The sequence below is a fragment of the Sphaerodactylus townsendi genome, linkage group LG03 (genome assembly GCF_021028975.2).
Source record: "Sphaerodactylus townsendi isolate TG3544 linkage group LG03, MPM_Stown_v2.3, whole genome shotgun sequence".
NCBI classification, from domain to species: Eukaryota; Metazoa; Chordata; class Lepidosauria; order Squamata; family Sphaerodactylidae; genus Sphaerodactylus; species Sphaerodactylus townsendi.
Window position 1 is genome coordinate 3,534,860 of NC_059427.1, and position 22,702 is coordinate 3,557,561.

The window sequence follows — 22,702 nt, forward strand, 5'->3', positions numbered from 1 at the left end:
CCAAACGCTGCAGCCTCTCCTCATAGGGAAGGTGCTCCAGTCCCTCAATCATCCTCGTTGCCCTTCTCTGCACTTTTTCTATCTCTTCAAAAAAAGTTTGAAGGGTTCAGAAGAAGAAGAGAAATCATGCCAGACTGGGGTCCCCTGCATCCAGTCTGGAGCTGAGGGGCTTCTGTGCTCGTGCCCGGCTGAGGCTGTGAGTCTGGCCCTGCATGGACTGTCTCATCTTCCTCTGGTGCCTCTGCCGGTAGCTGTGGAAAGGGTTTGATTAGACTGTCTAATGCCTGATCTTAGAGTCCTCAGGGTCCCCTGGCACAGCTAAGGCCCAGGTGGGCCACAGACCTGACTTATTTATGTATTTAAAATACTTACTAGGTGCACTTTCACCTTGTGGAACTCAAGGTAGCTTACAATATAAACGGGACATAAAGCATAAAAATCCACAAAACACACAAAAAAACTGGACAAGTCTGGATCTGCGTTTAACCCCCAGGATGAGTAATTTTTAAATTTATTTATTTATGTTATTACACTTCACTCTTTGCCCATTGCTGACCATGACCAGACTTGGAGCGGTTGTAAACAGTTAAAATACAACATAAGGCAAAACCATTAAACTACAACTAGAATTTTAAAATCTGAATTCCTTTCCAGATGGCGGCAAAGTCATGTCAATATAGCATATAAAGTCCCAATTTTTGGGTCACAGAAGAGGTATGGGGAGAGCAAGGTGTAAACCAACCCGGAAGCAGAAGTGTTCAGTTTGAGCCTATAACCACAATTGTTTGTTGATATTTAAACTCAGCAAGCAGCTTATAGTGGGTGGTTACTGGTTGTAAATGTTTGGGAGGCTGACTAGATGATACCACAACAACGGATGGCCTCAACCAAAAGCCAAGTGGAACATTTTTGTCCTATAGGCCCTTAGGGAACTGATTAAGATTGAAATACCCATTGTGCCTGTTTTTGAAATAAATATGCTCTGATATTTATCCTCTTATGTGGTCTCTGCTGGTATTTGTACAGAATGTAAAGCCCTTGTCATTATGCTTTTTCTGTATGAAATGCCGGCACTGCAAATCTTGCAGGCATTGCTCATCTTGGAGGCATGTTCTAAAACAGGGGTCTGCAACTTGCGGCTCTCCAGATGTTCATGGACTACAATTGGCCATGCTGGCAGGGCCTGATGGGGATTGTAGTCCATGAACATCCGGAGAGCCGCAGGTTGCAGACCCCTGTTCTAAAACATGCGTCCCGATGGTGCCGCTGGTCATTCCCACATACAGAAGATGAGGACATAAAGACATTGTTTAGTAGCAGAAGTGGAAAAATGTGTAAGTTGCCACTTAAACTGCATAAATGGATGGGTGAACTCTAGTATCCATGGAGGGCTCACACGCTGCACAGTGACCTTGTGTAATGTCTTTAGTAGGGGACAAATTGAGAAATTCAGACCTGATCAAAGTCTGACATACCTTGTTCATCTAAACCCAATTTGGGGAGGAATTGCACAACCCAGTATCTCTGATTACAAGTGCCAGTGTTTAAACTGTCCAGATCATTTTGAATCCGGCCCCTGTCCTCCACGGTATTAGCGCCCCCTCCTAATTTGGTATCATCTGCACATTTGATTAACGTGCCCTCTATTTCATTATCCAAGTCATAAGAACTAGCCTGCTGGATCAGACCAGAGTCCATCTAGTCCAGCATTCTGCTACTCGCAGTGGCCCACCAGGTGCCTTTGGGAGCTCACATGCAGGATGTGAAAGCAATGGCCTTCTGCTGCTGCTGCTGCTCCTGAGTACCTGGTCTGCTAAGGCATTTGCAATCTGAGATCAAGGAGGATCAAGATTGGTAGTCATAGATTGACTTCTCCTCCATAAATCTGTCCAAGCCCTTTTTAAAGCTATCCAGGTTAGTGGCCATCACTACCTCCTGTGGCAGCATATTCCAAACACCAATCACACGTTGCGTGAAGAAGTGTTTCCTTTTATTAGTCCTAATTCTTCCCCCCAGCATTTTCAATGAATGCCCCCTGGTTCTAGTATTGTGAGAAAGAGAGAAAAATTTCTCTCTGTCAACATTTTCTACCCCATGCATAATTTTATAGACTTCAATCATATCCCCCCTCAGACGTCTCCTCTCCAAACTAAAGAGTCCCAAACGCTGCAGCCTCTCCTCATAAGGAAGGTGCTCCAATCCTTCAATCATCCTCGTTGCCCTTCTCTGCACTTTTTCTATCTCTTCGATATCCTTTTTGAGATGTGGCGACCAGAACTGAACACAGTACTCCAAGTGCGGTCGCACCACTGCTTTATATAAGGGCATGACAATCTTTGCAGTTTTATTCTCAACTCCTTTCCTAATTATCCCCAGCATAGAGTTTGCCTTTTTCACAGCTGCCATGCATTGAGTTGACATTCCCATGGATCTATCAACTAAGACGCCCAAATCCCTTTCCTGGTCTGTGACTGATAGCACTGACCCCTGTAGCGTGTATGTGAAGTTTGGATTTTTTGCCCCTATGTGCATCACTTTACATTTAGCTACATTGAACTGCATTTGCCATTTCTTAGCCCACTCACCTAATTTATCAAGGTCCGCTTGGAGCTCTTCGCAATCCTTTGTGGTTCTCACCACCCTACATAATTTGGTATCATCTGCAAACTTGGCCACCACACTACCCACCCCTACTTCCAGGTCATTTATGAATAAGTTAAAGAGCACTGGTCCCAAAACGGATCCTTGGGGGACACCACTCCCTACATCTCTCCATTGTGAGAACTTCCCATTTATACCCACCCTTTGTTTCCTGTTCCTCAGCCAGTTTTTAATTGATAAAAATCATTGATAAAGTCATTGATAAAAATATTGAATAGCACTGGACCCAGGACAGAACACTCTGGCACTCCACTGCTCACTTCTTTCCAGGATGAAGATGAGCCATCGATGAGCACTCTTTGTGTTTGGCCATTCAACCAATTATAAATCCATTTAAGGAGGATTCCGCATGGGCTAAAAACAGTGGTGTGAAAACAGTGTAAAATGGTTTTAAATCGTGTAAAAGGGTTCACACTGTTTTCATATTGCTGTTTTTGGCCCATGCGTAATCCGCCTAATAGTTGCATTGTCTAATGCACATCTTTCCAGCTTTCAAAGGCCTTTCTAAAATCAAGGTATGCTATGTCCACAGCATTCCCTTCATCTACTAAGTTTGTCACTCTATCATACCAATTATTATCCAGTTATGCTTATGACTGTGAAGTTGCAGCACTTGTGGTAAACATTTGTTACCTTGGAAACAGCGTGCATGTTTTCTTTTTGAAGCAATTTCATTTATAAAACTGAACCCCCTATATATCTGATACAGCAAGATAAGGCCAATCTGAGCTTTTAAAAAGCAATTAACCTATCTTTTTTTCTGTTCCTGTTTTAACTAACTGACCAAAATGAAGGTAGATCTAAACAACACAGTTCATGGATGGTTGGAAAAGTTCATAAATTCTCGGTCACCCTCCCAACATCCCACCCTCCCTCCACCTCTCCTCACCTCTCCCCTCTCTTCCCCACCCCAGCCATTCCTTGCCACCCTTCCCAAACACTAGCCACTGCTTGCCACCCTTCCCCACCACCCTACCTTCCTTCCCCCACCCCCAGCAAGTGCTACCGGTACCTCTCCTCCCCCCCCAGCCCTATCTAGTCCCACTGTACTACCTTACAGTGGGCTTTACTGCTAGTAGAAGAATAATTGGTGAAGCTGTTAGAGTTGGCAGAGATTACTAAATTATTCAAAGAAAATTTCTTAAATTTTGAATAACCCCTTGAAAGACTGGGCAAAACAGTGTGTGTGTGTGTGGGGGGGGGGAAACAAACTTATGACTTGTTTATTTGACAGTCAGAAGATCGTAAAAAGATGGCTTAATAGAGAAAAGAAAAATAGAGAAAAAAATTGAAAAAAGAAACTATTAGGATCTAATTTTACTTATGTCACAGGAGCAAATAGCAATAATGTATTGTCGAAGGCTTTTGAAGCCGGATTCAACTGGTTGTGGTGGGTTTTCCGGGCTGTGTGGCTGTGGTCTGGTGGATCTTGTTCCTAATGTTTCACCTGCATCTGTGGCTGACATCTTCAGAGGTGTATCACAGAGGGAAGTCTGTTACACACTGTGTTACACATGCTGCTTTCAGTGGCTGAGCTAATAGGAAGCCCCACCTCTCAGCAGCCCCACCTCTCAGAACAAAGAAAACAAGAAAACCCCTGTTAAAAAGATGAGGCAAAAAATAAAAAAAAAATGTGGCTTTAAGAAAAGCCCTCCAAAAAGAAAACCAGAGCTCACTTAGCTCTTTCTGATCCACTCCTCTTCTCCACTGCAACTGCTCTGCTGCTGCTTCCAGAGACCTCTGCTTCCAGAGACCATAATTAGTAATGAAAACATAAAACAAAATAATGTTTTGTTTGTTCATTTGGTCACTACAGCAAGGATTCTTCTAGCAAAAAGCTGGAATGTACAAATAGCCCCCACTATAGAAGAGTGGATAGAAAAAGTTTAGAATATAGTGGAACTAGATAAGTTGACTTGTCTATTGAGAGAAGACAATTTGGAAAAGTTCAACACGACTTGGTCCCTGTTTGTAAATTTCCCATCAGAACAGATCAAAATTAATGTAATATTGGTATGGTTAGAAGATTCAGAATGCATGTATATAGGATAGAACAACAGATGAATACGAAGAATAATGAGGATAAGTGTCTAAGATTTGATGTTTGTGGGTTTTTTGTATTTTTTAGTGTTTTTTCAGTTTTTGGGCTGCAGGGGACGTAGGTTTTAGGTTAGCAGCATCAAAATTTCAGGGTATCTTTAGGAGACTCTCCTGATGATACCTCCCAGGTTTGGTGAAGTTTGGTTAAGGAGGTCCAAAGTTATGGACTACCAAAGGGTAGCCCCAACTATTATTAGCTCCCATTGGAACAATGGGAGATGGGGCACCCCCTTTGGGGGTCCATAACTTTGGCCCCAAAACCAAACTTCACCAAACCTGGCTGGTATCAGCAGGAGACTATCCTGATGATACCACCCAAGTTTGGTGAAGTTTGGTTCATTTACTCAGCTCCCATGGGAAACAATGGGGGATGGGACACCTTCTTTGGTTCATTTTGGTTCATTTACTCAGCTGCCATGGGAAACAATGGGGGATGGGACACCTTCTTTGGGGGTCCATAACTTTGGACCCCCTGAACCAAACAGCAGGAGTGTCGTCGGACAATATCCTGAAATTTTGGTGCCGCGATTTTAAAAACTATGCCCCCTGATGGCCGACAAAGTAAAAACACTAAAAATATCAAAAATACATTTTAGCTGCCTCCCAGGCACGCGCCTGGTGCGACGCGCACCCCCGTCCCATGGTAGCTACGCTATTGCACCTCTCTCTTGCCTGGCCAGCGAACCCTTCACTTACTTTAAAGCCCAAGTATCCAGGGATGGAACTCCAAAGGGGAGCATCTTTGGGGAGGTAATCATAGCCATGGCTGGAGCCAGTGACATAGGTATAGATTTTTATGGGGGGTTCAGGGGTGGGGCCCTGCCCCCACCCACCTCTGGGGGGGCATGGCGCCGCCTCCCCAAGTCCCGCTTCCATCCTCAGTGCTTATAAAAGCAGCTCTCTGAGGCCAGGGACGGCAGACCCCGCCCTGCCTGCCTGCCCCCACCAGCTGGACTCCTAGCTGGCAGCCGGCAGTCCTTTCTGCCCTCCCCTCCGGGCAGAGGTGTAGCTAGGGAAAATGGAGCCCGGTGCAAGATCTGAGTTTTGCATGCCCCGCCCCCCCCATGGGCGGCCGCTGTGATGCTGGAGTCCACCCCCAAACAGCATCACTTTCAATGGCATTTTAACTAGGGAGCCCATATTCTCCTTTTAAATCCACCTTAAAGGGAGAATCTGGGGACCCCAGTTAAAACAACATTGAAAGTGATGCTGTTTTGGGGTGGATTATCCCCCACCCTGAAACAGCATCACTTTCAATGTTTAAACTGGGGACCTCAGATTCTTCCTTTAAATCCATGTCAAAGGGGGTGGATTTAAAAGGAGAATCTGGGGAAATTTGGGAAGTGCCTGCTGTCAGGGGTGCAATTGCTAAGCTAGCAGCACAAACTTTCAGGGTATTTTTAGGAGACTCTCCTGATGATACCACCCATTGCTCCAAAGTTGTTCACCCTCTTGCCACTCCTCCATTCCCTCTTCTTTGTGTCTCATATTCTACATGTCACAGACCTGTTTCCTATTCTGTTTCCTATTGACAAGAGTATTCATTAAATATGTCTCAGAAGTGGTGGTTTAATCCAGTTACAACAGCCCATTTAATGAAACAAAAACAAAAAAGCCCCATGTATTAACTTTTTAAAAATTGCAGTTGAAGGACATAGGTAAGGGGTGGGTTCACGGGCTCAAACCCCCCCCCCCCACATTAAAATCCAAATTGCTTGAAAGTTAACAATGCATATGGAATGGAACAGCCGGAAAGCGTGCTTGTGGGGGTGGGGTCAGCCGGGAAGCCGGACCTGGCAGGGAAACCCTTGCACAGTTTTTATTTCTGCACCACTCAAGAAGTAAAAAGGGGAGAAAAGGTGAAGGACCCCAGGAAGGCAGAAGAAGGCTGTGTGGCTCTGGGTAGAGAGGGTGAGGTGGGGGGAAAGAGACCCTGCTTGATCAGACCAAAGCCCTGCTCCCCCCACCCCAGCTGAAGCGGGCAGACTCAGAGATTTCCCGATTTCAAGATGAAACAGATACGCAGGCTGCTGGGAAGTTCCCAGCTTTTGAAACTGACCTGGTTCTGCTTAATGTGAGGAATTTGATCAGAGGGGCAGGCCTCCTTTCACATCGCATCAGCTGCTGGAGTTGAGTGGGCACAGACTGGAGGCGGAGATGAGAAGGAGAGGAAAAGATCTTGATTTGTATTAAAATAAAAAAGAAGAGTGGTGGGGGGGGTCGACATGTCACAGGAGCCTCTGGAGGGCCATGGGATTTCCCCCAAGGGGCTGGAGGGTGGAAAGAGGCTTGACATTCGCTGATGCTTTCATGCCCCCAAGAGCCAGCCCCACTCTTTTGCAGAGTCTCAGGCCCAATAATGCACTTTCAATCCACTTTCACAATTGTTTGCAAATGGATTTTTCTATTCCACACAGTAAAATCGAGCAGCAAAGTGCATTGAAAGTGGGTTGAACGTGCATTATTCTGCATGTGCAGAAGGGGCCTCAGGCCCACCGAGCTGTAGAGGCAAACCCAACGAGTTTTGGCCTCGCCTGGCTCTCCCATGATTCCACACTGCATATTCATAATGAGTTGCAATTGTTATAAATATGCAGGGCAGGACACCGCGCCTTTGGTCTTTCTCAGCCCCACCCACGTCACACCCATGATGTGGGCACGGCTGAGGGAGCCTGAAGACCAGTGCTCGGGCTTCCTCAGCGACGCCCACGTTGCTCAGTCACCGAACCCAACCCATAAAAAATCTATACCTACGTCCTTGCAGTTGACTTATATTGCCCAGTGTAGGAAATATATTAAGGGGTTTCCTTAGATAGGTGGTGTGATAAATGAACAAATACAGCAGCACTTGAAAGTTTAGCAAATAAGAGCACATCAATTAAAAAGAGGAAACAGAAAATGACTCATTCCGCACATGCAGAATAATGCACTTTCAAACTGCTTTCAGTGCTCTTTGAAGCTGTGCAGAATGGCAAAATCCACTTGCAAACAGTTGTGAAAGTGGTTTGAAAACGCATTATTTTGCATGTGCGGAAGGGGCCTAAGATAATTAGGAACAGTTTTATAGTTTATTTAATGCATTTTCAAGAGCATAATTGATTAAATAAAGAGAAAGTGATAACTGTAATTTTATTGGATACATCACAATTGTAAACAATTTAAACTAATAAAATTGTAAACAACTTAAACCAAGAACTTCTGAGCTGATTCTTTCAGTCCTATCACATGAACAAACACAAACACACACACAACTAAGAATGGAAGAAGAATGGGGGAAAGAGGCAAGGAGAAGGAGCCCAATTTTATTTAAACGAAGGTGAATAGCTGAATAGCACAGAGTTCATTCAGAAGACATCCAGTGAGAGAGAAGTTCCTAGGAAGAGCTTGCAGGGATATCCAGGTAATGGGGAAAACTTGGAACAAGCTTTACATGGACCTGGGTTTCCACTTTTATGGGGAAAACTCCCATGGTTTGGCATGAAATTGGATTATAACTGGTTCAAAACATCAAGTTTGAAATTCACTGGGCAGTCTGAAGTATTTTCCCTAAATATTCTGCACGAAGAGTCAGAAATGTCACCTGACCTTCCAAGGTGGGAAAGTTTTAAAAGAATAGGGCATAGTTGAGTTGATCAGATGTTGAGCTTTTTTGATGGCTCTGACGTGATTGTCCACTTACTGGAAATGGTCTTGTTTTCCTTCGAAAAAATACTTTTTGAAGTGACATGGTTGCATATGTGCCTTTGAGCTCAGGGGCAGTATATGTAAAAACACTAGTGACATCCACCTTCGTTATCGAAGGTGCTCTGAACATGACAGGCAGATGCAATCACAAACTTAGCCTACACACTTCCTCACTACATCTCAGATTTTCAAGGTGGCACCCTTCACATCAACCAAGAGAAGTCTGGGGATAAAATTCGGATGACCCAACTGAGGAAGGGAAAGGATCCTGCACACCGTGTTCAAAAGGTTTCTCCTTTGTGTTAGATGTCATTAACATCTACATCTCCAAGTGGATCTCCTTCCACACACTGAGAAACCAAAGATTCATCCTATGTAAGATTTTTAGATGCCAGGCAAGATGGCTACTCTCTCAATCTCTTTCCACGTTCTGAGCATTCAAAAGGTTTCTCCTCTGTGTGGGTTCTTTGATGCTATTGAAGACTGTCACTCTGACTGAATCTCTTGCGACATTTTGATCATTCAAAAGATTTCCCCCCCATGTATGTTCTTTGATGCATTTGAAAATCATTACTCACACTGAATCTCTTTCCACACACTATCCAAATGGTTTCTCCCCTGTGTGGCTTCTTTGATGCCTTTGAAGACTGTAATTATGATTGAATCTCTTTCCACACACTGAGCATCCAAATGGTTTCTCCCCTGTGTGGGTTCTTTGATGCTTTTGAAGATTTCCATTTTGACTGAATCTCTTTCCACATTCTGAGCATCCAAATGGTTTCTCCCCTGTGTGGGTTCTCTGATGAATATGAAGATGTCCACTCATACTGAACCTCTTTCCACACTCTGAGCATTCAAAGGGTTTTTCCCCTGTGTGGGTTCTTTGATGACTATGAAGATGGCCACTCATACTGAACCTCTTTCCACAATCTGAGCATTCAAATGGTTTCTCCCCTGTGTGGGTTCTTTGATGAATACGAAGATGGCCACTCATGCTGAACCTTTTTTTACACTCTGAGCATTCAAATGGTTTCTCCCCTGTGTGGGTTCTTTGATGAATATGAAGATGGCCACTGAAACTGAACCTCTTTCCACACTCGGAGCATTCAAATGGTTTCTCCCCTGTGTGGGTTCTTTGATGCATTTGAAGACTTCCACTGTGACTGAATCTCTTTCCACACTCTGAGCATGCAAAAGGTTTCTCCCCTATGTGGATTCTTTGATCCTTTTGAAGATAGCTACTCATACTGAATCTTTTTCCACACTCTGAACATTCAAATGGTTTCTCCCCTATGTGGGTTCTTTGATGCTTTTGAAGATCACTATTCTGACTGAACCTCTTTCCACATTCTGAACATTCAAAAGGTTTCTCCCCCGTATGAGTTCTTTGATGTATTTGAAGACTGCCATTTTGACTGAATCTCTTTCCACACTCTGAGCACGCAAAAGGTTTCTCCCCTGTGTTGGTTCTTTGATGTTTTTGAAGATTGCTACCCTCACTGAATCTCTTTCCACACTCTGAACATTCAAAAGGTTTCTCCCCTGTGTGGGTTCTTTGATGGCTCTGAAGTTGGCTGCTGTAAATGAACCTTTTTCCACACTCCAAGCATTCAAAGTTTTTCTCTCCTTTGTGTGTTCTTAGATGTTGCTGAAGAACTCTATTCTGACTGAATCTCTTCCCACACTCTGAGCATTCAAAAGGTTTCTCCCCTGTGTGGATTCTTTTATGCTTTTGAAGATTGCTATTCTGACTGCATCTCTTTCCACATTCTGAGCATCCAAAGGGTTTCTCCCCTGTGTGGATTCTTTGCTGCATTTGAAGATTGTCACTGCGACTGAATCTCTTTCCACACACTAAGCATTCAGATGGCTTCTCCACTGTATGTGTCTTTAGATGCTGTTGAAGACCACTCTTCTGACTAAATCTCTTTCCACACTCTGAACATTCAAAAGGTTTTTTTACTGTGTGTGTTCTGCGATGTATTTGAAGACTTGTATGCTGGCTCTTTCCACACTTTCTTTCCACACTCTGGAACAGAATGGGCTTATTCCTTCTATGATCTTGGTGGCTTCTCCCCTGATTCTTTTGTTCTTCTCTACCTGCCAAATTTATTTGTGAGTCTTCATCCTTCACTTTTTCCACAGAGAACTCCTGGAATCCCACAACCATCTCCTCCACACATCCTGCTACAAGAAAGAAAATGATTCAGTTAGCTACTGCATAGGAAGCCACAAATGATTCAGTTAGCTACTGCATAGGAATCCATCAGGCACTACTCATAAATTACCATGCAGTTCCCTTAACATACCTTCTTCCCGCCAAGGGCTGCTGGTCATAGTTTATCTTCAGTCAGAACTCCCAGGTAAGCAGACTTTATTCTGACTGACCCTCCCCTGCCCAAACACCCTGTATGAACTTGCCACTCAGCTCTTTTGAATCACTGCTACAGATGATTAAACAAAAGAAAATATTTTTATATGCTGCTAAAGTTTCAAAGCAGTCTATAAATCACATTAGTTTCACCTCTACACAATAGGCACGTTGTGAGGAGGGGGGGCGACAGATTTCTGAGAGAACTGTGACTGGCCATAGTCAGCCAGCCATATGGAGGGGTGGGGAATCAAACCACTTTCTCCAGATTAGAGTTGTCCACTATTAACCACTATACCAAGGTGGCTCTTTGCAAGAAGTTAACACGATGTCCACTCCTGAAATTGCACAAAGTTTCCTTCTAGTTGTGGAGAACAACAGCTGAGCTCAGTCTGTGAAGAAGCTTCAGAGATTCCAGATTTCAGGCCCCAGAAAGCCTCTCCTAGCAGTCTTTGTGATTCTGCCAAACAAACAGTTCTTTAGAAGTAGAATAGAAATGCACCAGGGCTATTCCTCATTTATACCCTTCCAATTCTGGGAGTCATTATGGACTTCAAACATTAAATTTTCTGGGGTGCTGTGTGGTTTCAGGGCTGTATGGCCGAGTTCTAGCAGCATTCTCTCCTGACGTTTCGCCTGCATCTTTGGCTGGCATCTTCAGAGGTTCTGAACCTCTGTGAACTGGTTCTGAACCTCTGAAGATGCCAGCCACAGATGCAGGCGAAACATCAGGAGAGAATGCTGCTAGAACACGGCCATACAGCCCGGAAACCACACAGCACCCCAGTGATTTCGGCCGTGAAAGCCTTCGACAATACATTAAATTTGCTACCTGCCAAACGTTGAGAGTGAACTGGTATAAAATATTTTACAGATGATAGGCCAAAGATATTATAAAAATGAGTAATAATTTCAACAGCCACCATTGGAGATGTCAAGAAGCAATTGGGACATTTTTTCACATGCAGCGGACTTGAAAGAAAGTTAAGAAGTACTATGTATTGTCGAAGGCTTTCACGGCCGGATTCAACTGGTTTTAGTGGTTTTCCAGGCTGTGTGGCCGTGGTCTGGTGGATCTTGTTCTTAATGTTTTGCCTGCATCTGTGACTGGCATCTTCAGAGGTGTATCACAGAGGGAAGTCTGTTACACACTGTGTACAGAGAGAAATAAATGTTTGGGGTATATATTGTCCATGTCCAGGGTGGGGAACCAATCAGTAAGTGTTTGGGTGGAACTTGCTGTGCAAAGGTGTGGTTGATAGTATTGTATTGCGGGTGGGGTTTATCAGCCCAGGGAGTGAGTCCCATTTTCATGCCCTGCAGCAGCAGTAGTATTGGTGAATGCAAATCCTGTGTTTGGGTGAAGTCCATTGTTCATGAACTTAGCATGCCCTTGGGGTTTACTTTTGGTGTTTTTAAGTACTGGTAGCCAAGCTTTGCTAATTTTCAAAGTCTCTTCTTTCATGTTGAAGTTGTCTTGGCATTTGTGAATTTCAATGGCCTCCCTGTGCAGTCTGACAAAGTAACCTTCTGAATTGTCCAGAATTTCAGTGTTCTCAAATAAAATGTTATGTCCAGTTTTGTTTAAGATATGTTCTGCAACTGCAGATTCTTCAGGATGACTAAGCCGACAGTGTCTTTCATTCTCCTTAATACGAGTTTGAATGCTGCGTTTTGTGGTTTCTATGTAGACCTTTCCACAGTTGCAGGGTATGCAATAGACTCCTGCAGAAATGAGGGGGTCTCTCTTGTCCTTTGCTGAGCGTAGCATCTGTTGTATTTTCCTGGTAGGTTTGAAGATGGTTTGTAGGTTATGTTTCTTCATCAGTTTCCCTATTTGATCAGTGATTCCCTTGATGTATGGTAGAAATATTTTTCCTGTGGTGGGCTGTTTCTCCTCAGTCCTCTGGATCTCTCTTGGTCTTAAAGCTCTTCTGATTTCTGTTGTGGTGTAGCCATTAGCCTGCAGAGGCCAGTCTAGGTGAGGTTCACAAATTTGTTTTGCACGATCTGTCAGAGTTTTGATTATGCGCCTTTTCTGTTGTGGATGGTGATTAGAGTTTTTATGTAGATACAGACATGCTGCACGAACATTCTAAGGGTGACAGTTAAACAGAGCCAGCTTCATGGCCTGGTGCGCCAGGAAAAAGATGTTTTACCTGGCTCAGGTATGGACTTTCAGCGATTTGAAGGTCTGATTACCTGCCCGCAACAGGGAGGAACGTCCTGTGAAAATTTGGGGGCGATCCATCCAGCAGCTTCTGAGGGAGACTATCAGGGACAAACACATGTTTAGATTTTTATATATATAGTTTATTTGATATATGTGGGGGTTATTTGAAAAGCAGAAATTTAGATGATAGAAATAAGATGAAAGGTTCTCTCAAATTTGTAACGTGTCTATGGTTTATTGAATATTAAAATCCATATTCTGTTGGTTGGTTAAATATGAGGATAATCCTTGAATATTACTTAGTGCCTTAATATTAATATTCTTAATATTAATATTCTTAATAAAAAAAGAAAAATCTTTACCCTGAGAGGCCACACTCCTGTAGTTCTCTAGCATGACTTCCCTGCAGAGAGCTCTTTGGTCCAGATCCAGCAGGGCCCACTCTGCCTTGGTGAAATACACAGCCACCTCCTCAAAGGAAACTGGAGACTGAAAGAAAAATAGGCCCAATGGTAGATCATGCCAGGCAGAGATGGCACTCTTGAAGGTGCCTTTCTGTGAGAGTACAGGATGGAGAACTCATCTGGCCCCATATGTCCCACGTCGGTCTCTGCGTTCGGCAGAGGCCAATCTACTGGAGGTCCCCGCCCCCTCTATGATGCGGCTGGCCTCCACCAGGGCCAGGGCTTTTACGGCCCTGGCCCCTGCCTGGTGGAATGCTCTTCCGCCAGCTGTCCGGGCCCTGCGGGACCTTAATGAGTTCCGCAGGGCCTGTAAGACCGAGTTATTCCGCCGGGCCTTTGGGGAGGCCGGCTGCTGATAGGTGCCCGTTAACAACTGTGATCCGCTGTTCCCCCCTCAGAGTCAGAGGAGTGAAAGGTTAGACGCCATCTGTTTTAAATATTTATAAGTTGGAGCGCTGCATTTTAACTTGTATAAATTTTAGTATTTTATCTTATTATCCACTGTATGTATGATGTTGTTAACCGCCCTGAGCCCTTTGGGGGAGGGCGGTATAAAAGTGGAATGAATAAATAAATAAATAAATAAATAAATAAATAAATAAAAAAAAAAAAGTAGTGTACATAGCCTCTTGTCCTTAGCACCAACCGCAAGAGGAAACCCCCCTCAGAAAGGACAGATCCAGGCTATCTCCTCTACCTGGACTGGCAGTACAGCGACTGTTTCCACACCTCTGCAAAGAGAATGGATCAATACTGTCTCTTTATTGCCTGCAATGGAGAGAAAATTGAAGAACGGAAATTAGCCTCCACTTCATATTCTGTTTGCTTGCATGCACCCCCATTCCATGGGCTGTGACAGCCTGCCATATGAACACTCAAAAAGAATGGTCAGCTTTTCCAGTACATGGTGGGAGAGGCAGAAGAGAAGCACATGGTACCCATGAGCCTCAGGAGCTGTGAATACCACTGACACATTTCATACTTCTGTAATATTTGAAACTTGTTCTGGGAACAGTGGAGCTGAAAAATGTGATAGCATCTCTGCTGGATCAGGCCAAAGGCCCAGAAATGCTGTCCTCCCACTGGCTAGATGCTTGCACATGCCCTTGAGTCAAGGCTAGTGGAATAAACAGAGGGAGGGAAAATTTATGCTGCATAGCGTCCTATTTCCTACAGCAGCCCATCAGCTGTCTTGATCAGCATGTGTACAAAACACAACTTCCCCCTGTTCCTAGAAACTGGTTTTCAGAGCTGTGCTGATCAGAACATGCAGGCTGTATTTAGTTATAAGGTTGAAGAGCTCAGATGAAATTTGTCTCCTTTTTCTTTTGAGCAACCTGGAGTCCCTCTAATGGAAAAAAGAGGGATATGAATATTGTAATCAATATGAGGAACTGTCTCCATGAATTTGTCTAATCCCCTTCTGCAGGCATCCCAGCTATTGACTACTGAGAGCCATAAGTTGGATGCAGAAGCTTTTTTCTTGACCAGAATTCTCTATCCATCAAATTAACTGGGTGCCCCATCCTATCCAGGCACAATGAGTCCTTACCATGTGAGAGGGTCTCATGGGTTGGAGCCTGGGCTGGCCCCCCTTCCTCCAACATACCGCCTTCCTTCTCAGAGAACTTAGCATCCATCTTCACAGATGGATTCCACACCTGAAACAGCAGTGAGGGAGACAGGTAAGAGATGGAATGGAAAATATCAAGGAATGGGTCCTCCCCACTCCCAGACTCTGCACCTCTCTATCAGCAGACCTAGAAGGGTTTTTTTTTTCAAACCCTGGTGTCAGGGGGATTGTATCTAGGTGATTGAGGTTCATTCCTAACTTGATGTAACTGCTTATAACTACAAATCAATGCTGCTACAAGATACATGTAACCAGCCTGCTATATGTTACCATTGCCATCTGGAGCATTTTTTCCTTGATCTTTACTTTATGGCTTCACACGCTTTGTAAATAACTAAGCTTTCCCTTGGCACCCTGATCTCATTAGAAACAGGGTTGTTTTCATAATCTCGTGGGGCAGGAAGCTTTCTATCACTATCTGTCACTGACCTCGGCTCCTCGGACTATAACTATTTCTTGGGGAAACAGGAGAGGGGACTGACAAACGGGATAAAGGGGATGGTAAAGGCTAGGTTTGCCAGAACAGGCTTTGTCAAGCTTTGGTGCTCTGATGCTTATCAATAAACTCTACTGATCAAAATGCAGAATCCGTTTATAGGCTTAAGGTTCGAGACCTAACCACCGGGGACTTATCTGGAAGGATGACAGATTTCCTAGAAGTAGCAGCTCCTGAAGCAAGTTGTTAAAACCTCCCATTCAAATGATTAACACTCGGACAAATTTCAGGCAGGGAAGCTTTAGGAGAAGATCAGATATCATTGCTTGGATTGCACATACATGGAAAGAAAAGCCCTCACCTGTTCTGCTTGCCTCTTCTCCTCTGCCTGACTCAGGAGGAAAGCTTCGGCCAGGGCCACTGCTTGAGAACTGGTCTCTGGATCACATCCTCTGACCCAGCGTTGCATTTCATGAGGCAGGATGGTCAGGAACTGGTCCAGGATCACCAGGTCCAGGATCTGCTTCTTGGAGTGTCTCTCCGGCTTCAGCCAGTGGCTGCAAAGTCCATGGAGCTGGCTGCAAACCTCTCGGGGCCCATCAGCATGATGGTAGCGGAACTGCCGGAAGCGTTGGCAAAGTTCTTCTAAGTTCAGGGGCTTCTGATCACAGACCTCTGGCACAACTCTCTCCCAGAATTCAGCACCACTCTCAGCTTGGATGGGAAGGGGGTCTTTCCTTGCTCTCTTACCAGGTCCAGGTCCTTTTGAGCCCTGCTTTGCCATCTCCTTCTTCTCCTATGGGGTGGCTTCCAACAATTAAGATGCGTTCACTTCACTATGAAAAGAGACTTCTCTCGAGGTCAGGGAGGGAGGGGCAACATGCCAGAAGTAAAAGAGAATGAAGATACACAGCGGATCAGAATAAAAGATATGCTTGTTTGGGTTTTTTGGGGAAACTCTCTCTCTCTCTCTTTGAAGATGTTAGAAACTTGCCTTTTTACTTTGGGTCAGGCTGTTCTAGGGGCTCAAATCATGGTCTTCTCAAGAGCTTGGAGTCCCAATAGATATAAACACTGATTACTTCTGCAGATCGGAAGGTGGCAACTTGTAAGCAGGGGAGAAGAAGGAGGGTTTTTCTGAAGCAGGGGATAACCGTGTCCCACCATGTGCCGCCCTTCAACTCTAAGGTCACCCCAGCCAAGTACAACCTATTTAATTCAAAAAGGATATCAAATAAACATTTTAAATTAAAGAACTGAGGGAGTTTATGACTTTGTGTGATCCCACCTTGTGCCTCATTTATGAAAAGAACAAGCAAACTTTTTTTTTAAAGACAGGGTATGTAGAACTACAATTAAGTATGTAAAACAATAATTAACACTTACCAGTTTGGGTCTGTTTTCCCACTTCTGTGCAACCAGTCCTGTAAATATGTATATACTTGCAGCCTTGCTCTGCCTTGGTCTGTCCTCTGTCCTCACTTTTCAGGAGTTTTTTTGCAGCCCTTGAATGTGTAGTTAGATAAATAGGTCGGAGTCCTTAAGAGACCAGCAGCTCCAGGCTCTCCAGTCACTCTAAGGCTGATTCCGCATGGGCCAAAAACAGCAGTGTGAAAACGGTGTGAAAATGGTGTAAAAGGGTTTAAAACGGTGTAAAAGGGTTTTGTACTGTTTTCACACCGTTTTCACACCACTGTTTTTGGCCCATGTGGAATCAGCCTTTGAGATTCAGGTAACAAAAATTCACAACCTGAATCACAATACAGCCTAATAGCCAATTAATAGCATTGACACCATCAGCCGTTCCAACAATCAATATAAGAAATTCTTATATCCAGAATATTAATGAGTAGTTTTAGAATAGAAATCAACTCATATATATATATATATATATATATATATATATATATATGTGTGTGTGTGTGTGTGTGTGTTTGTGTATAAATACACACATGCACATATACATACACATATATATAAATATATACACACACATATATATATACATACATATAAATATATATATAAATATATAAGCTGGAGTCTTTCTGAGGTTAACTGTCTGCAGCTTCAGGCCCTCTAATCACTCTGGGAGGATTATACCATTTTTCCCTTCAGTGGACTATCCAAACTCTTTCGCCTCCCCCTCCCAGTGGACTCAGAGTGACACAAGCACAGCAAAGGTCTCTGCCCCCTTTGCCACAAAGCATCCTTGCTGTGTCTTGGGTGGGGGGAGTGTCAGCCTCTTTAAAAATAGATCCTTAAAACAATCCATTAGCAGAGCTGATTTGGAAACCAAGGGGCAGAGTCCTGAAAAATCGTAATATCCCTACCCTTCCACTCCCCCTCATGGGTGAGCCATGACCAGATGACAGCCCCCTGACCTTCACCTCTCTCCCCTTCCCCCCAGGGTGAGTGGGCAACAAGCAGATGACAGGCCCCTTTCCTCTCCCCTCTCCCTACCCTTCTCCCTAGGATGGGTGGGCCACGGCCAGATGACAAAGGATAAATAAACCCCCATAGGGGAGAAAGAGAGGGTAAAAATGAAATAAACAAATAAATAATGAGATCCACAGGCTCAGGGGATGTCAAGTGTCTCCAAGCCTTTTCCTCCTTTTACCACCCTCACCCCCCACTCCGCTTCTCCGTGAACTGCCATACTCCAAGGCTCCTGGAGGATGAGAAGCATGCTCAGGCCTCACCAGGGAGGAGAGGATTCTTTTCTTCAAATTCCCAAACTCTTCTGTGTATCTAGGAAGCCACACCCACATCGCGTCCACCCCTACAATCCCACAGCCTGTTTGGGAGCATTACAAAGAGGAACGGAACCAAAAAGTTTATCAAAATCCTGCACCTCAGTTGAAGTTGGGTGCAAAAGAGGACTATTTTTTATTTATTTATTTATTTCTTGAATTTGTAGACCGCCCCATCCCCGGGGGGCTCTGGGCGGTGCACAACAATATTCATTACAATCAGTAAAGTTATTAAACCAATAAAATCTATTAAAATCTATTAAAAGCAGCGGTCAGTACAAAGATATCAGGCGCCCCAAAACCCAATTTAATTAGAGGCCTCCCTAAGGAAAGGGAACGGCCGGACTCCCCTCTAAGAGGGTAGCATATGGTGGTAATCGAATATAGAGAGGGGGGCGCACATTTCAGCGACTGGACACTCCAAAGGCCCGGTGGAACAACTCAGTCTTACAGGCCCTGTGGAACTCACCAAGGTCCCGCAGGGCCCGGACAGCTGGAGGAAGAGTGTTCCACCAGACCGGGGCCAGGGCTGTGAAAGTCCTGGCCCGTGTGGAGGCCAGCTGCATCATTGAGGGGCCAGGAACCACCAGCAAATTGGCCTCTGCTAAGCGCAGAGGCCGAGTAGGGGCATATGGGGTAATGCGGTCTCTGAGGTACAAGGTAAAAGTGGGATCTACCTGAACCACGTATCCACTGCCTTATGGTGCTATGATGGTGTACAAACAGCATGGATCCTTATGATTTCTGTGCTAAGTCACCCTAAATTCAACATCAAAGCACAGGTCACGTTAAAGACTGGGTGCAAAAAATCAGGCATTCACTGTTTTGTGGCACTACTACTGCAATGCAAAAACAGAGTTCCAAATCATGAATGTTCATGGATCTTCTCTAGCTTTTAATTGGATCACTCCAAATTTATTATCAAGGTACATATGTCCATAACCACAACTTAAGAGCTAAAACTGGACTATCTGCCTCAACGGGACAGTTGACAGATTCCAGTCCTGAACTTGGCAACTAATAAGGTTTCCTTACATCATGGAAAGCTCCCTGCACACAGAAATCTAGCACTGCAAAGGAAAACGTGCTCACTGTCTTTGTTTGCATGGATCAAGTCAGAGACTGATGTCTCTTAGGCGTCCCAGATGGGGGCCTCCACTTTTTTTCTTCCATCCAGCACTCAGCACTGCTGATCCATAACAGATCCTGCAACTCTGGATTATAATCTTGGGGAATCTGGAGATTTCCCCCCACCCCGCCATGCACACGTTCAGGGGAATAAAAAAAGCAGCCCATAACTCAGAGGCTGCATTGCTTGGGATCGTGAGCTGGAAGGAAGGAATGAAACACCTGGGGCAGGGGTCTGCAACCTGCGGCTCTACAGATGTTCATGAACTACAATTCCCATCAGCCCCCTGCCAGCATGGCCAATTGGCCATTCTGACAGGGGCTGATGGGAATTGTAGTTCATACACATCTGGAGAGCCGCAGGTTTCAGACCCCTGACTGGAGGGACCAGGCTGCTCAGAAGTGGGGGGGAGGAGAATGGGGTGGGCTCCCCCCAAATCTCCTGCCCCTTCTCCACCTTTGAGCCACCAGCAGCAGTGGCGTAGGAGGTTAAGAGCTCGTGTATCTAATCTGGAGGAACCGGGTTTGATTCCCAGCTCTGCCGCCTGAGCTGTGGAGGCTTCTCTGGGGAATTCAGATTAGCCTGGGCACTCCCACACGTGCCAGCTGGGTGACCTTGGGCTAGTCACAGTTCTTCGGAGCTCTCTCAGCCCCACCCACCTCACAGGGTATTTGTTGTGAGGGGGGGGAAGGGCAAGGAGATTGTCAGCCCCTTTGAGTCTCCTGCAGGAGAGAAATGGGGGGATATAAATCCAAACTCTTCTTCTTCTTCCCCCATCTAAAGCAGCTAAAACGTCTCTTGCAGGTCCTACATTTTGCCCCATCCTTAAGCCCTCAGTGTGAGGATTTTGGCCCCAGAAGCCTCGTTTCATTCGCTTGGAGACCCCCCCGTCTTGGCCCCCGGGAGCTCTTGGGTCCCTGATGGGGGCTTTTTGGCCTCCCGCATGAAGGGGGTCCTCTGCAGACTCGACCCCTTCTTGGATGCGCCGCGGCTTGGCTGGGGGGGAGGGGGGGGGCAGCTCTCCCGCATCCGGGCCTCTGACCGCCCTTCCACCCACCTCCCGTCCCCCAGCTCTGCGTCCCCCTCGACTCACTGGGAAGGGGCTGAAAAGGCGGCGGGAGGGAGTTGGGGCTCGCAAGGGCGTCTGGGAAGTGTCGTTCCCAGCTGCAGAACAAAGCGCAGCCCCCGCAGGTCGTTCTGGGGTCCAAAGGTTTCCTCTCTGTCGTCACCCGCTGCCTCTTTGTCGGGGTCCCGCCAGCTGCCCCTCGGAGCCCCCGAAGAGGGCGGGAAGAGCTGCCCCTCTTTGCAACCCCTCCTCCTCCTTTGGGCCAGGTGTTCGCGGGGGACTACAATTCCCAGGAGGACTTGCGAGCCCCAGAGAGCTCAACCCCGCCTCTTCCAGGCGCTGGGGAGAGGACTTTTCTCTGGAGTTTTCTTTTTCTGGGGAGAGGACTTTTCTCTGGCATTCATTGAAAATGCTGGGGGGAAGAATTAGGACTAATAAAAGGAAACACTTCTTCACGCAACGTGTGATTGGTGTTTGGAATATGCTGCCACAGGAGGTGGTGATGGCCACTCACCTGGATAGCTTTAAAAGGGGCTTGGACAGATTTATGGAGGAGAAGTCGATCTATGGCTCCCAATCTTGATCCTCCTTGATCTCAGATTGCAAATGCCTTAGCAGACCAGGTGCTCAGGAGCAGCAGCAGCAGCAGGCCATTGCTTTCACATCCTGCATGTGAGCTCCCAAAGGCACCTGGTGGGCCACTGCGAGTAGCAGAATGCTGGACTAGATGGACTCTGGTCTGATCCAGCAGGCTAGTTCTTATGTTCTTATGAGTGGGAGGGGGAGAATTTCGGGGCTCTGTCCTTGCTGGTTTCCCCGGCGGCGGGGGGGGGGGGGGGGGGATCTGGCTCTCTGGCGGGTCTGCAGGAAAGGCGGGCTAGAAATGGGGGGGGGGGGGGGAAAAACACGTGTGAACCAGGGACGTAGGTATAGATTTGTGATGGGGTGGGTTTGGGGGGCGGGGCCACGCCCCCACCCACCTCTGGTCTTCGCGAGAGGTGAGACTTTCTCCTGTCTCTCAAATATGCTCTCCCACAAAACCCACACAAGGGTTCAAACCATGCATTTTTTTAATTTTAGTTTTAGAAAATGCATTTTAAAAAAAAAAGATGGTGGAACTGCTGAGCACGCTCCTAACCTGTGCCAACCAGGTGTTTGTTTTTTTTTGATCAGCAGTCGAAGAAGCCGCGGTCCCAAAACCAACGCAAACCTTAAGCACAGAAGCGGAAGACTGGGGCAGAGCTTGAGGGGGAGGGTCTGGGCTAGGGTCCTGGGCGAAGCTTCAAGATGTCTCAAGGAGCGCAGAGGGGGGTTCTCCCAGACGATTGGCTCGCGTTCCGCTGCGGATCGCCTTCTCTCCCAGGCAAACTGCTAGTGAAGCGGAGGGGAGTCAGGGTTCGATTCCTGGGGAGAAACCAGGGACCCTTCCGCACACGCAAAATAATGCGTTTTCAAACCACTTTCACAACTGTTTGCAAGTGGATTTTGCCATTCCGCACAGCTTCAAAGAGCACTGAAAGCAGTTTGAAAGTGCATTATTCTGCATGTGCTTGAGAATGAGGCAGCAGGAGCCTTTCGCTGAACCCAGCTGGGGGATTTGAGGAACTTTGGGCAGGCGAGAAAGAAGGGAGTCGGGGACGCAGGTGACACGAGCTCAAGCTGGGTCTCTCTGTGGGTGCAAATAAAAGTTCCCCGCACCGGCGACTGAGCTTTTTAGGCGCCCGGAATGGGTCGGCTTTCTTTTTAACCCCCCTCGTGGGCTCATCTGCGGGGTCTCTGGCTGACCCGCCAGATCCTGACCTGGCCCCATCCAGCTGTTGCTCCTGCAGAAAGCGGCATCCAGGATCGCTCCACCAGAAAGCTCCTCGGGGGAGGCATCCAGCCCCACCCCGGCCAAGAAAGGCTCCAAGGGCACCGCCTCAACCCGGCCAGCCGAAACCACAAAAGAAGCATTCCCCGTGGGTGGGCACGCCAAGGAGAGCTCCTGTGGCCGGATCATGGCCCTTATAAACTGCAGCGGGAAGTAGGCCAGGCAGGGAGAGGAGATTGCAGTGCCCACATTTGCAATATTCTCGCAGGACACGCAGGACGGGAGGCACAGCAGGGGGTCTGAGACACAGGCCGAAACCTATGCTCAAAAGTCAATGCTTTGAAGGGAGCGCAAAGAGAAACTACATCCATACCTTTGGAAAGGGAAGAAGAGCTGCCAAAACTGACGCAAACCGCACCGCG

The 22,702-nt window shown here is 46.2% G+C and overlaps 2 protein-coding genes across 2 annotated transcripts in view; one reads left to right on the forward strand and one right to left on the reverse strand.

Annotated features, from left to right (window-relative positions):
- Positions 1 to 16,344, reverse strand: part of LOC125428531 (zinc finger protein 708-like) — a 1,111,878-nt gene extending 1,095,534 nt beyond the window's left edge. Inside the window, exon 1 of the mRNA XM_048488758.1 lies at positions 15,884 to 16,344. Within this exon, the coding sequence (XP_048344715.1) occupies positions 15,884 to 16,306 (423 nt within the window). The 5' untranslated portion in view covers positions 16,307 to 16,344. The remainder of the gene's footprint in view (positions 1 to 15,883) is intronic.
- Positions 1 to 22,702, forward strand: part of LOC125428548 (zinc finger protein 420-like) — a 472,581-nt gene that overhangs the window by 284,630 nt on the left and 165,249 nt on the right. The gene's annotated exons all lie outside the window — the stretch shown is intronic.